Raw genomic sequence first — 15,503 nt, 5'->3', positions numbered from 1 at the left:
GGGCTTCACCAAGTAGTAGCTTAATATGGACCGGTTTGGCAGGCTGTACACTCCCTATTAGATGTTAGATCTGGTCTAAATCTGACTGACACTGTTCCAACTGTGTGCTTAAGTGTTTTCTGGTGACTTGAATAATGAGCCATGAAGAGGAGACAAAGGGAGTGTATGTGCATGAGAGAGAGAGAGAGAGAGAGAGAGAGAGAGAGATCCCTCCATCCTTCCTGGTGGGAGGTTTGAGATGCGCTGCGCAGACCCGTCCGCTACCGACGCATCTTCCTGCCCCCCCCCCCCTCACCCCCCACCCCTCTCTCTCTCTCTCTCTCTCTCTCTCCCTCTCTCTGTCTCTCTTTCCTCCTTTTCTGTCTGCCACTAGCCTACCTGAGGGAAGTGCACAAAGCTAATAAGCAAATCTGGCGCGTCTGCCGGGCCTTGCGGGCGCTATGCTGCGGTGAACGGCCGCCGTTTCGCGGTGTTTGCAGGGGGATGTTAAAGAGGGACGGAGGCTCCGCTCTCCCCGACGGACCGCGCCGTGCCTGCTCTGCTCTGCCCAGCCCGCTGCATCGCTGAGCGGCCTGCGAAGCACACAAGATGTCGACCAGAACGCCATTGCCCACGGTGAACGAGCGAGACACCGAGAATGTAAGTGCTGTTATCCGGAGACACCGGTTTGATACCGGGCGTGGGAAGCGGAATAGCAATGACCCGGGATCTGGCTATTTGGCGCACTGGTCGGTGCAGGTTTATGACAGCGCTTTTTTTTTGGGGGGGGGGGGGAGGCTACAGTGTTGCAGAGAGAGACTCGACAAGACGAGCGCTGTGGCTTTTTTCCCCTTTTCCCCCTGTGACGGGAATAAAAGCACGGAGCCTAGAATAAACTAGAATCGAGGTGCAGTTTGGTTGTCTGTCCCGGTGTCTGCCTACACAATAAGGCTAGCCTCAACAACGCACTGCGTCAGTGTGCCGGCATTAAGAAGCTTGAGTGTTGAGGCTGTGAATAAAAACGGTGCCTGTGTGGCCTGTGAGAAAATGGTGTTGCTCCACTCGTACAACTGAGGGTATTTTCTGGTCCACAACGTCAATAATTAGGTGGGGTGGGGGAGGATGTTGCCCTACTTTTCAATGGCAACGCTTGGTAGCATCGCAATGTGACATCCATCACCTATTGGGCCCTGTTGTAACTACACGCTCAGTGCTGAGGAAGAGGAGGAGGAGGAGGAGGGGGAGGAGGGAGCGAGATATTATTCACCATCCTGCCGCCACGACACTGATGAGCTGAGGCAGCACAGACGTGTATTTATGTAAAAGAAAAAAGGCAAAGAAATGGCTTGAACCGCGGGAGGTTTCCTATCCACTGTGTGAAGGAATGTTTACATCGACCACCCATCGCCCAGAGCACAGCACAATAATAATAATAATAATAATAAAAAAACCCCTCTGCTGAGATCAGTCCACACGAGGACTGCTGTATGTACACTGACATATCTAGGTTCATCTGATTTTTTTTTTTTCTGCAGACAAGACGAGGCACAGACCTCCTCTAAAGCCTCCCTGTATTATATTGTGTTACAAGCACCAGCAGTGGAAAATAGCTGGAAGCAGTATTTCATCCCCAGATTTAAAAACAGTGCCTTTATTTTTGCTCCTCATGTCAGAGTGTATGAATCTGAATTGTTCCCATTAAGGTGATACATTCAGATTAGAGAGTGCATTTCCATTCCAGTAAAGTTATATAACTTAACAAACCTTAATGTTAAGTTTACGTGATGGTATCTGCTCTCTGATTGTTCCCTGTGTTCAGTAATGCATTAGCTAAGTGGGCTGCTAATGTAAGTGTCTAACAGTCTAATGCTGTTTTAGGTCTCATAGACATAGACATTGACTGCTAGGCGGCTATTAAATCACTGCCTCAGCAGCGCTGGCAGTAGCCGACCAGCCTAGCCTGCCTGTGTTGGACTCTAGCATGCAGCCCCAGGGCCCACTAGCAGCTGAACTGCATTGCATAACAGCTTATTACTCAGAGGGCAGAGTGGCTTTTAGTGCAGCAAAATAGAAGAAGCTCTTTCCTGGCTTTCTTATTTTTATGTGTGTGTGTTTGCACAGGTGTTTTTTTTTATTTTTTTATTTTATTTTATTTCTGGCCTCCTTGAAGACACAGTGTCACTGCCTGGGTGTTACTGGACGGGCGAGTGAAACAAACTCTGTATATTGATGAAGAACGGGTGCTCCAAATCACCATTGTGTCTGCACCCATGTGTGGCCGGAGTATGAACTGGTCATATGACAAAGCTGATGTAAAGTTGATGGAAGGAACAAAAAGTCACTTCAGTGTTGATATTTACAAGCTGCAGATATAAGAAAGACAAGTGAAAGCTACACAGATTGCTCCATCTTGGAGAACTAAAAGAGGGTTTTGGTGCATTAGAAACATGGATTCTGACTTTAACTGGCATCTAATCAAGATTTCACCTTGCCCACCTTTCTCGATCTCTCTCTCACACACACTGTTAAACCGGGGAGTGTTTGAATCCTGCAGTGTAGCTCTCCCTCTGTCAGGATGTGGGGTAGCTGAGGTGATGTGCACCCTGCAGGGTGTAGCATTTCCCCGGTGAAACGGGAGCAGGGTAGCCTGGGTAATCAGACCAAGGCTTTATTCTCTGGCTGGGTGTGGTGCTCAGGAGCAGAGGATCATGGGATCTCTGACCTGGACTGACATCAGCAGCTGTTGTAGAGGAGACGAAACAGACAGCAGAGACTGTGCGTAGCCTGTGCCAGCGTTGTACTTATGGCAAGCTGTTCCTAATTCACCTTCACATGCCATATCAGAGGGACGCTTGTTGTTATCTATGGAGACACTAACGTCGTCATAACTCTTGAGTGCACACAATGTAGGTATTCTCAAAGGCACAAAGTCAAAGCAGTTCTCTTTCTTTCGTTATCAAATCTCGTCTTGTGGCAGATAAGGTCTTTAGGTTAGGAGGTTAAGGTGTCACAAAGGGAGAAGAGGGAGCCTGATTCTCCCCCACACAGTGTCTCAGTGGGGTTGTTTGTAGGGTGTGTGTGTGTATATATATATATATATATATATATATATATATATATATATATATATATATATATATATATATACACACACATACATACATATATGCCTATGCACATGTAGAAGACGGGGTCCTTCTCTTGGATCTGAGACCGAGTTAATGGGTTCATCTTGTTTGCACAGCCAGTATCCCAGCTTTGGCACACACAATCCTCCACTGCAGCACTCTGCTGCATTGTTTGTATGTGTGCAGCCAGTGTAGCCAAAGGAGGGGTCCATGTGGAGGTTCAGGGTAGTTTTTGTGTGTATATCAATCAAAGTTCCAGTCAGAGAATGAGGATGTTGCTGATCTCCACTTGTCTGGCTTTCCTGTAGCACTCATCGGTGGACGGCTTCGTTGAGCCCCCAGTCCCCCCGACAAAGTCTGCTAGTCGCCACAGCCTGCCGCGATGTCGCAACTCTTTCACCTCAACGGAGGAGCATCCCCATATTGGCAATTATCGCCTCCTCAAGACCATTGGGAAGGGAAATTTCGCCAAGGTGAAGCTAGCACGACATGTCCTGACTGGACGAGAGGTGAGACAAGTTTTTATTTACATTTTATGAATCATGTTTCGTCCTTATTTAATACTTCATCCTAAAACCTACATCAGCCTCGCTCTTTCATTGCTACATGTTGGCAGTTAGGGCTGCAGCTTACTGTTGCTTTCATTATTAGTTAATATACAGATTATTTTCTGGATTAATTAATAGATTGCTTGGTCTATTAAGTCTGAAAATAGCAATAAATATTCGTCACCTCCCAGAGCCCAAGTTGACAATTACTTGTTTTAGTGTAAAACCCAAAGATACCGACTTAACATAAAGGAAGACCAAGAGAATCATTAGTCATTCACATTTGAGAAGCTGAAACCAGTGAATTCTCTTCACTTTGTCTTATATAAATTTGATTTCATCATCTGGCTATTTGAAAAATCATATCTGCTCTAGTGACAATACAGAAGAGCTCACTTGAAAGAAAAGTAGTTCAGATTTCACGTGTACCAAAGGTCGTCTCTCATCTGCTCATCTCAACTCTCATCTCTCATTGGAGGTACAATGTTATGCATCTACAGAGAAACCAGAGTGTACCAGAGGGATGGTACCATACAGTATTGGTTTGCTTTATTTGTTTTAAAGGAGATACCCGTATTTATAAGTTTAGCTTAGGGAGTCTTAAAAGCTCTTGTCTTGTAAATGCAGCAATGGCTGAAGCTCTTGGCAAGACTGGTAAGTAAGCAGGTGGTAATACTAACACTGTAGCAACAGCAAAACATAGAAATAGCTAATTTAACTCTTTCACAGGAAGATTATGTTTGAACAGGTATTTTGTTTATGCAACACTAATTGGCTTCAAGTTATATCTGTCAGAAGAGTGAATGATCGCCTGTCATGACAACATTGTACTTGACCATCTGAGATCTCCCAGCCAGGTCAGGTCAAGCTCTCTGTTTCTGTCTCTGTCACGTACTTACACATACACACAGTCACTCATACACCACTGACCTGTCATAGTGATAGATGTCCTGCTTTAGTGTGTCTGTAATTAAAGCTCCTGCTTCCCTAAGTAGAAAACAATGACCTGTGATCTGTCCACTGTCTTTCACTCAGCACGGCCCACAGCGCTCACTGACAGCCACCTCACCTGTCCTCTCACGTCTATGCCTTAGCCACTTGCTTCCTTTAATCCTCAGAGTTACATTGTCTCCCTGTTAATGTCAGAGTATTTGCGGTGTAAATATTCTCCCAGGTGAAACCGGGAGCAGCTTGATCCATTCTGCATCCTTTGATGCTAAAATTATGCAGGAATTCTGGGTAGTTCATTTTTAGTTTAGTGTACTTTATTTGACATGGACATAACAATAGCATTGCAATTGCCACATACAATTATTCAAGAGCACCAGACTCGATATATGTAGTGTTTGTAGTGAAACACTAATTTACAACACCTTTCCACAAAAGTGTTTTTAAAAGCAAAAAACAATAATAAATATAATACAGATATAAAAATAGACAGGGCTATTAGATGTGAGAACAATCTTTAAGCCATGATTCAAGACCTGTTTTAAAACATTAACAGCATGTTGGATTTTCAGCTCAGTGGGTTAACGGTTTCCAAAGTTCTGGTCCTTTAACACAGCATGCTGCCCACTGTTTTGCTGAGAAGGTCAGACGCTGCTTTGTGTGCCTGAGTGCCTTTGCTGGCTCATCAGAATGCAAAGACATGGATCAGAGTGAGACAGAGAGCAGGTGGAAAGAACACAACCCACTAAAACTGATGCGATCTTAGTTTGAACCCAGAGAGTCTCTAACCAGCAAAGATTTCGCTCACACTTAAAACAAATAACAGTTTTACTTTATTGCAAAGCAGTAATTTGTTTCTAAGTGTGAGACAGCCTCTAGGTGACAGAGTGTCCTCTATCTGCTGGAGAGGGTGACTCCGAGACGTGAACACACACCACACACACACACACACACACACACACACATGCTCAGCTGCACTGATGGAAACATTTGTCTCCACCATATGCCCTCATCTCCTACCCACTAAGGAGGGGTTCTATGACACAATATTAGCATTTATTAATTTAATATTTCAGTTTTCAGTGAAATCACATTGACTAATTATTTCAGCTCTACACCTAACACATAGAAGGGTTTCTCCAGTTTTCACAAGCGCCCAGTCTCCTCACAGGCAGTGCGCATGTACTGAAAGAACCGATTATGGACATAAAGAGAAAAATGAAATAAAATATATAAAATCTGAACAGCATTTGACACCCGCTATTAATAGCCCATCAATCTGCATAAGGACAAACCTCCACAAAGAAACCCTTTCTTCCAGGACAGATAAACACACAACAGATGTCATATATTAAAGAGTAGATGGAAATAAAAATAGTACAAGTTACAAAAAATGGAGAAACAGAATGACATTGTTAGGCAAATAAAGTGCAAATAAGTACAAAGACTATGGATTAGAGAGTAACTGAGACAAATGAGAAAAAGGCAGGAATTAATTTCATATGTAGTATCTGAATACAGGTCAAATTGCTCCTGTACACTGCATGTACGGGGATACATACTGCATAAACTGTACTGTATAAGTTTAAAAGTGCATGGCAGTGTAAAGAGCACTGAAACATAAAGTATAATTTATGGGAAATATGATAAATGACTGTATACTTAGGTAGTTTATGTACATGATTTTGAGTGTATCACCAAGCTGTGCTAGCTCCCTAACAGCAGTGGTAGCTTTAATTTGTCTGTATGAGACCCGATCTTATACTCTGCTAAAATAGTTCCCTTTAGTGCACAGACATCATGACCCTGCGGTTGTGAAAAAACAGTGAAGGGGGAAATAAAAGTGAAGAGGAACAGATAAAGCACTTCAGCACACAAGTGATGCTATGACTAAGTTTCCCCTCCCTGTCCTCTGTCTGAATATTCACATGTACACGTTTTATACGCGCGCGCGTGAGCGAGCGATCACAAGACCTGCACACGGTGAGCAGCATATGGCCCATGTGTTATGAACGCGCTGAATAATTAACAGTGATGCATGTTGCCCGTCTGTCATGGTTGGACTGAATTATTCACCCTCAAATCCATGAGAGACAGAACGCGCACACACATGCACGCAAACATTTGCGTATGATGTGATGACATCCACACATCCATCAAATCTCTCAGTCTGAGAACAAAAAGGGAAATATTGGCACAGTGCATCGTGGGTGAAATGCAATGAATATCTCTGACTCATGCGAAGGGAATAGTGGAAGTCAGAACAATAGAGTGACACATGAGGACAGCTCTAACACCTGCAGGCATACATCACCAGACACACACACACGCACACATACATGCCTCCACTTGAATTTTGTCCATGACAGGAGGAAGAAGAGAGGAAAGACTCCACCTGCGTACTGCATGTGTCTACACACAGCGGGCCTCTGTTCAGTCTTTCACTGCGCTCTCTTGTCTCCCAGACACACTCTGTTCCTTTCACAGCCGCTACATTGGTGTTATTATGGAGTTAAGCTTCCGGGTTTGGATGAAATTAAATGTCCCATCATCTTGTAGGTCTCAGGGAAACCCTGCTCAGGATGAATAACCTGCATTCTCTCCACCATGACTCAGCATTTGCTTTCTGGTTTTCCCCCTTAACAGGCTTCTTGGGATAAGAGCCAGAGTCTGCATCCACTGAAGCATGCTTATTAAGCTCTTATAAGGCCAGAGTCACAGCAATGCCGTAATAATCAGTTCCAATAATTCAATGCTTTCATGGTATCATAAATCTCCAACAGCAGTTTGTCCCCACTCTGCCTTCTATAGAGAGATTGGAGTTCAGAGTTGCAGTTTCTGTGTCAGAGTCTTGTTGAACAGTTGAACGTAATGGATAGCAACACGCAAAACCCCCTTATTTTACCTGAGTCTTGAGTGTGGTCTTGATAATCCCAGGATGCAACACATGTTGGAAATACATGACCAACTGATAGTTACACAGTAAATAAAATAAGACAGAAAATAAAAAAAAAATACAAATGAAATGTTGAGAAGTTGGTTTCCCTATAAAGTTTAAGGTTAAACTTAATGGGGTTGATATAATGTATTCATTTGTTCATTCCATAGTATAGACTTGAGAGGCTAATAGGAAATGTGGGGAAAGACGGGGGGACAACATACAACTAAGGTCCCAGCCTCATTAGAAGCAGGCATGTTGTGTTCAGACAGTAAGCATCTTTGACCACCAGGCCCATCCCTTTACTTTAAGCTGGGTTTTTTAGTTGCACTATGTCCAAACTGCTGCATTAGCCCAGTCATCCACAATCCAAGACAGACTAACACTGTGTACAAATTCATATGATACTCTGTAAAAAATCTACCATGTTCTGATTTAGTACTGATCAGACTATATTTGTTTACAAGACATTAACATTCTATACTGGTTCATGCAAACAGGGAAAAATAAAAGTTACTTATGCAACTAACACTTATATATGTAAAAAAAGAAATGCACAAATGGTTTTGTCACCTCAGCTGTCACACCACCAGAGCCACGAGTGGCTCCTCCTTTTCCATTGTGAATTATTTTATGGGACAATGGTATCCTGTCACATCAACACCACGCTGAAAAATCAAGAGATTTTAGTATGCATGCTGGTGTTTTGAGTGTATGTCACTGCCTCTGTATGCGATTAAATATTAGTAAGAATAGGTTCATTTCATTGAAGCTGCTTTGCTAGAAAACAGCTTGAATCTGAGTTTATTTCCTGGCATCTAATGACAATAACTAACAGTGCAAAAGTGAATAACAAAACACTTTTAATATGTTTAATGTTTGGTTGGAGAGTCTAAATTCCTCTTTAGGCCTATAAAAGCTGTGCAGCTCTGAAATGGTTTGAACGAACCAGGAACCTACTGCTGGTGCCATCCACTGAGCCCTGTGCTTTTTGGTGTGGCTAAAAAAGATTCTGTGGTTATTTGCCTTCATTTGGACCTCAGACTCAGCCTGTGCACTAAAACTATAGCATTATTTCTGAATCATTTTGTGCAACAACTAAAGGCCATATGTATTATTTCACTGTAATTACATTATATTGTAAAACTGCTCGTCAATCACTTTTCAGCATAATGAATGGGCTTAATGGTGAGTCTGCAGTACAGCTCATCTAGTGGCTTTGTGAAAGCTGCTGAGCTGTCAGAAAGTGAGGTGAGCAGGTCTGTTTCACTGTGCACTTTGGGGTGATTATTTAGATGGATGGATCAGACTGCTGCCCAGCAAGATCTGCCGAGCCAACGGTAGATCAACCTGCAGAGTCATACATACTAATAGGAAACAGTTTCCTTTAGCTACTCTGTCCGCCTGTCTGTCTTCAGATTGTCTGGGGGTGCATTTTCATGTACCTATTTTACGGTGTATTCATCATCAAGAACAAATACATATTTATCAGTCTGTCTCTTTTTCTGTATGTTTTTTTTATATATATATCTGTGATTCAAAGCTTCACCTCTTCACAAATGACTGAATAGAAGAGCTTTAAGGTGTGTTCAGACTGAACAGCACCAATTCAGCTGTGACATGTTTTGACAAAACTGCTTCACAGCACAGTAGTGAAATAATGAGGATAGCTCATTTCAACACAGTATACAGAATACAAAACTAGAATTAGTTTTGACGTCTTGATTGTCTTTTATCTCCTTCTGCCTCACCCAACCCCCACCCCACCCCACCCCACCCCACCCCACCCCACCCTCACATCCCATCCCTTTCTCTCTCCGTCTTTGTCCTGTCTTTTCTCTCTTTAGGTGGCGGTGAAGATTATAGACAAAACCCAGCTGAATCCCACCAGTCTACAGAAGGTGAGTCTGTGTTTTATGGCCACATGGTAACATTAATGTCTTGGTTACAGTGCTCATGGCTTTTCCATTAGTCATTCCTGAGTCCTTGCCGCTCTGTTTCTTTGCTCTTTGAACTCAGGATGTGCTGTTTTACATAATGTAATCAGAAGTAGTCAGGAGAGACCACAAGGCTTGTTTAATCTCCACCCCCCCCCGCGCACTCTTGACTCTATGTTGGTTTGTGGTTAGAAGCAGCTAAAAATACCCCTGCCTGCATGTTTGTCACTTACCCTTGTCTAGCAGTCATAACCAATTACAACGAAGCGTTTGGGAGCGTTTCCTGATTACTGAGTCCAAATCCAGCTCTTTCTGCTGATTAAATGCACACACGTGGACACACATGCAGACGCACACGCGCACACAACCTTTTCTTACTATATTTGTGAGGACCCATCATTGACATAATGCATTTCCTAGCACATAACCCTAACCTTAATCATCACAACTCAGTGCCTAACCACAAACCTGATGTGAATGTAATTCTAACCTGAAGAACACAAGTCGTAACCTTCAAACAGCCATTTAAACTTTTTGGTTCCAGCATTTTGGTCCCCATAAAGTTGTTGGACCCCACAGGTGTAGTGAGCTCCTGGTTTTTGGACCCCATGAATGTAGTAAAACAAGCTCATACATCCATACCCAGCCAGTCCTCATGGTAGAATAGACCATGTGGAAGGGAAGCAGTCAGCGCTACAGTATGAGACAGCATCACCTACTGTGAATCTAAAAATAATGCAGGTGTGCAGCTGACTGACAGGCATTCTTTTCATGGTCGTGACAGTATCGTACCACTGCTGCTCTTTTATTCTAAGTCTTACTGTTTTACTGCAATGGATGAACAAATTGCTAAGCAGCTGCTGTGGTGACTCATTTTAACAATCGACCGTTATAACCACCACACCTACGTAGACGGCTGTTGATGTCTTGATGGATCTCCTGGCCTCTATCTTTCTGTAAGCCGACGAGGTGGGGAAATATTACTGCTGTAAGCGTCTTAATGACCAAATGATGACAGCAATTAGCTTTCCAAAATGTCTGCAATCCAGCATTGGTCTGAATGGGGATGTGGGGAGTGAACTCAACTAGCGTTACTGGAAGAAATGAATGCTGGGTTAATCAAACAGAGTATTATTATGAAGGGCCAATGGGAGACCAAATGTGGCTCTCTTAGAAATTCTACTTGTAGATCTGTAAAACAAAACAATTCATAGCCTATCAAGGCATTTGTAGCGTGACTTTGTTCCTGACATTGTTCTCCATGAGCAAAGCACATCTGTAATTGTCTTGGATCTTAATGGGATCCGACTGCAATTCTTCAGCCAGTCAGTGCGAGGATGCTGTGAGAATTTCAAGCTCTCAGTTCCATATTCATCTAATCTGACTGAGATAAATGTCATTGTGTGAGCTCTATTGTTTAACAGGCTATTGTGTGGTTCCACACAGTGGAGTAATGAACATTTAGAAGCGATGTGTGTATGCGTGTGTGTGTGTGGGGGGGGGGCATTAAGATTCTGAATATAAACTGACTCTGACTTTACAGATTTTGGGTCTTGTCTGGGTTATGATGAGTGGTTACATACCCGATGGGTCGGGTTGTCCGCTGCCTGGTGATGAACGTAGCAGGGCAGACGTATCATGTGAGCCTGCAGACCAATCAGGATCACTCTGATCAATTATTCAGTGGGCCTTTCAGATGCCAGCTGCAGTAGACCTGAGAGGGTCAGTATGTAGGAGTCCTATAGCTTTTTATGGGGGATGAGCTATCATTGGTGTGACGGCATGTATGCGTGTGAACGTTGGTGTTTGTTTACACACACATGTCATGTGTTAAATCTGGTGTGTGTTTGTGTAGCTGTATTCAAGTGTAGAGATGCTGGCTAGATATGTCTGTCTGGAGCTCATACTGTATGTAGTTGCATATTTAAATTGTCCTCTGCTCAGTACTATAGATTGCTGTAATGGTATACACAACTGCCATCTGCAATGCAGAAGCTTGTCTTATAATGCAGCAGCTGTCTCCTGGACTGAATCGATTGTCTCATTGACTCAGAGCGTCCTATGCGATCCTTGTGTTAGCCGTACTGTGGATGCATTAGAAGGAGCTTCCACTGTAATACAGTTTTTGCATGGCTACTCTTGTGATTGCGGATTGGCTGAATAATATCTGGCAAAAATGAAGGAAAAAGAAGAGTAAAACATCAACATTGTCAATCACTGGTCCTTATTCCTGGTATTTGGAGCAAGTTATGGTTCCAGAGAACAAGAATCGAAACCCACCACTCTACTTTGGGGGACTACGGGAGCACTCATCATTTTACCCTCCAACTATGTTCAGTCAGCGTAGTTTTCTCTTTTAATGGAAATTTTGCTCGGTACTGGCGACTTTGTTCTTCAGTGATGGAAACATCTCTTGCTCATGTCAGTCATTTTGGTGTTTTTGTTTTGGCTGCTTGTTTTGTTGGAGGAATTCTTCATGTTCAGAAGTCTAGACTGAATTCCACTGCGTTCCCTAAGTGTCTGAGCTGCTCCTCTTTTCCTACCGTGACCTTCACCCTGGGATGGCAGCAAGAAAATCTCAGCCATGCACAATTTGCATTTTTGTCCCCTCTAACATCCATGATAAAGTAGTTATATTAGATGTGCAACACAGCTTCTGGGGCAATAAATTAATCAGCACAGTGTACAGTTTCATGGTTAAAAATGCCATTCTGTATCGCTGAGCAGGCTATTTCTAGAGGCGGATATAAACAACAGACGGGCGTGATTATTGATTCAGTGACTCAGGCTTTTTACATGCATGAAGTGCAGGGGTTGAAGGATTCTCTGGTGCATCTGAAGAGCGGAGCTTGTCTCGTTCTCTTGCTCTCCTATTGAGTTGATTAAACATTTTGTACTGAGGATAAACCTGGAGAAGAACTGAATAATGCACATATTTCACTGTATGCAGTAAGTGTAAAAGGACTTTTTTTTTCTGATCCTGTTCGTTGGTCAGTGTGGGTGAGTGAGGCTTGTGAGGTCTGATGTGGCCGCATCACTCATCCACTCACTGTTAACCGGGGCCCTTTCATGTTACCCCGTGAAAATGCCACTGATCTCTCTTTTTGTGGTCTCAGAGGAGCCAGGCTGTGGGCACACCATCTGGCACTGTAGGTACAGCCAGCGCTCTGGCAGATCCTATACAGCCACATGCACACACACACAAGCATGCATGACACATACAGACATACACAGGAGATCTGTTGGTTTATGTTGGCAGAAGCTGATTTTTTTTTTTTTTTTTTTTTTCAGTCATAATAACAACATTTCACATGCACGCATTCATTCCTGCACCTGTGTAGCCAAGCCATTAATTCCCTTATACACACAATCATCCTCTCACTTATCTCAGGATATAAAGTAGTGTTTAAAATGCAGAGACACAGAGATGAAGCCAGATCTTAAAATCCATGTTTTTATCACTTTATTTTCCTGAGCTTATCCTTGTCAGTCTGGTGTTTCTGTTGGATTATTTGGTTTTTAAAAAGAGGTGAGCAGGAGCCAGAATGAGTCATGAGGTTAGAATGAACCTCTGATCTGTCTCTTTATGGCCCATTGGCGCTCTCTGCCCTGGTGTGACTTTGTGGTGGTTTCAGTGTAACAGGAAATGAGGTCAGCTGAGCTTCCAAAGCACCTCCTTAGATCCGCCACAGGAAATGCATCACAAGTCATCTGTGGTCAGGGATGTTGACGTTGTCATGGTTTTTAGGCATTTTAGCTCTAAAATAGGCCTCTCTGTTAATCCCCTCTTTCACTGAGCAAACACTGCTTTCATCCCACCATCCCATCGCTCTCTGTCTCTTCCTAATCTGTAAATAAGAGTTGTTTCTTTGCATTGCCTCAACAAAGACAACGCCAGCGAAATGTTAAAGGTTATAACTAGCAGCTAGTCAGACATGCAGATAATATCAAAGTTAAAATGCTAAAATGCAAGATGCATTCACATTTGGAGAAGGTGGAGCTGTTTGATTTGTGACGCAAAACAGGCTGCAGCAAGTGAAGAGAGTAAATGACACCGACAGCTTCTCCAAACACTAAAATCCGAAAGCCAAACCAAACTAGAACCACAGTGCTAACCTTCAGTCTCACTATCTCATATCCTAATGTGATTGGATGATGTTTTCTGGGCAGAACAACATGAGTATTTCCTGCCAGTTGTAAAAAGATCGCCATTGGGTCAAACTCTCTTAATGGCTGTTGTTTATGTTTGTCTTGCGCCTGCCAGTCTGCATTAGCCTATGAAATGCTGTCGAGCCCACGGGCTAGAGGAGCAGTGGTCTTGTTCAGATGAGTGGAATGGGATTAGGCAGACATCACTGTTAATGCACACAGCGCTGTAGCATCTCGATACAGTTCAGCCCAAATATCGCGATCCATGTTCTTACATTTCAGGTATTACCGATGCTGCCACTAAACAGCAGGTCAAAGTTTTATTAGTCACATGTCAAGGTACAGTGAACAGTGAGCAATGAGGCTCGGACACATCAGCCTGTGCAATAAAATCGATATTATGAAATATTACTGACTATTGGCTCAAGCCTACTGTTGCCTACTGTTAGGCGACTGTTGAGGCTGCTGGTTCACCTGTTCGTGGATGGGATTTCAGTGCTGTCATGCCTGCAGTTCAGAATTAAAATGGGCTTTTTGGTATAAGGGATGCTGCTGAGTTTCCTGTTGGTGTTGTAGATCATGAATAACAAGGGGCACATCTTTGCAGAAGCAGAGAGAGATAGCCACAGAGAGATGGGCCTTTACTTGTTGGGGTTATTTTCAGCACCTCAGGAGTTCAGGACAGGACACTGAATGTCAGTGTCTGCCTGTCTGTTTGTTTGTCCCTCTCTGTCTTTCTCTGACAAACAGCAAGCAGTGGTTATTTACTGATACGTGGTTTTTGAGGTACTGTTAACATGCACACACAGACTCATTAGAGGGATGAAGTCTTCCAGACTACTCATCCTATCAATAATCTCCATGTTGAATGAGCAGCTGTGCTGCTGTGACTGAAATAGTCCAGCCAGTTCCTGTAAGTGCTCCCAGACTGATATCTGCTGTTCTGCTCCTTCTGCATGGGGACTCTGCTGTAATTAAGGCTAGTTTGGGAGACTGAGCGCCCCTAGGCGGCTGGAAGTAGGTCACTGGCACAGACTCCTGAGATTCAGGCACATTGGAAATCGCATGCTTTCATGTGTGTGATGTGCATTTTGTTTTTGCAGCTATTCTTGTAATCATTTTCGTCAATCACTGTGTCAGTTCCTCCCCTGAATCGACCATTTTTAATCATTTTAGTTTGAAAGGTCATTTTACCACACAGGAAGTTGAGGCTAAATATTCATCACTTGCGCACCTTGTCCAGAACCACCTTCAAAGCTGCTTTATGCCACGCTGTGACTCCCCTTTGTGCCTGTAGATATTATTGACATTTATACTAGACTGGATCAAAGACCTCAAACTCATTATCTCCTGTCAGTCGCCATGGTAGCTACATCCCTATTGAGCTTGTATCGACAGCAACTGTGTTTGTTGTTGTCATTTTCCACCGCCCTTCTCAGATTTGTTCTAATTTTTGTTTCCAAGTGGCTGCACGCGTGCTTCCCATGTGAAGGGCTTTAGGGCAATGACGCAAAGGAGAGAGAGAGAGAGAATAAGAGATAAGAGATAAGAGACTGAGATAAAACACTGACTCCTTAGTCCATCATTCATTGAGAATGATAAAGAACTTCTGTCTTGATGGATGCAGGGATGGATGCATATTTGAGACTATCACTTATGTGTTTATTCTTGTGTACTGCAGGACATCTTCTGGTTATTGTGTCAGTGTATTTCCACTCTAATTGACTTTGTTACCATGGGGGAATCTCTCAGGCCACATAGCAGCTGAAGAATATGGAGCTAGGTTTGCCACACAGGAGAAGCTCATTGTTCTGAGTCACTCAGGAACTGAAGGATTTGGGGACAGAAACATGGTCCCATAACAAATCAAACCATG

General features: G+C 43.3%; 1 protein-coding gene across 2 annotated transcripts in view; it reads left to right on the top strand.

The window, feature by feature from the left end:
• The first annotated feature begins 235 nt into the window (after window positions 1-235).
• Window positions 236-15,503, top strand: part of LOC139622874 (serine/threonine-protein kinase MARK1-like) — a 28,394-nt gene continuing 13,126 nt past the window's right edge. The window contains exons 1-3 of one of the 2 annotated variants that reach the window (XM_071480550.1): window positions 236-639; window positions 3,416-3,616; window positions 9,389-9,442. In XM_071480550.1, coding sequence (XP_071336651.1) covers window positions 589-639; window positions 3,416-3,616; window positions 9,389-9,442 — 306 coding nt within the window. In that variant the 5' untranslated portion in view covers window positions 236-588. The remainder of the gene's footprint in view (window positions 640-3,415; window positions 3,617-9,388; window positions 9,443-15,503) is intronic. The other variant, XM_071480549.1, reaches the window with a different exon arrangement.

This window comes from Trachinotus anak, unplaced genomic scaffold (genome assembly GCF_046630095.1).
Source record: "Trachinotus anak isolate AG129_WGS33_773 ecotype Australia unplaced genomic scaffold, CSIRO_AGI_Tana_v1 ptg000007l, whole genome shotgun sequence".
Lineage (NCBI taxonomy): Eukaryota > Metazoa > Chordata > Actinopteri > Carangiformes > Carangidae > Trachinotus > Trachinotus anak.
This window is presented reverse-complemented; position numbering and strand designations above follow the sequence as displayed.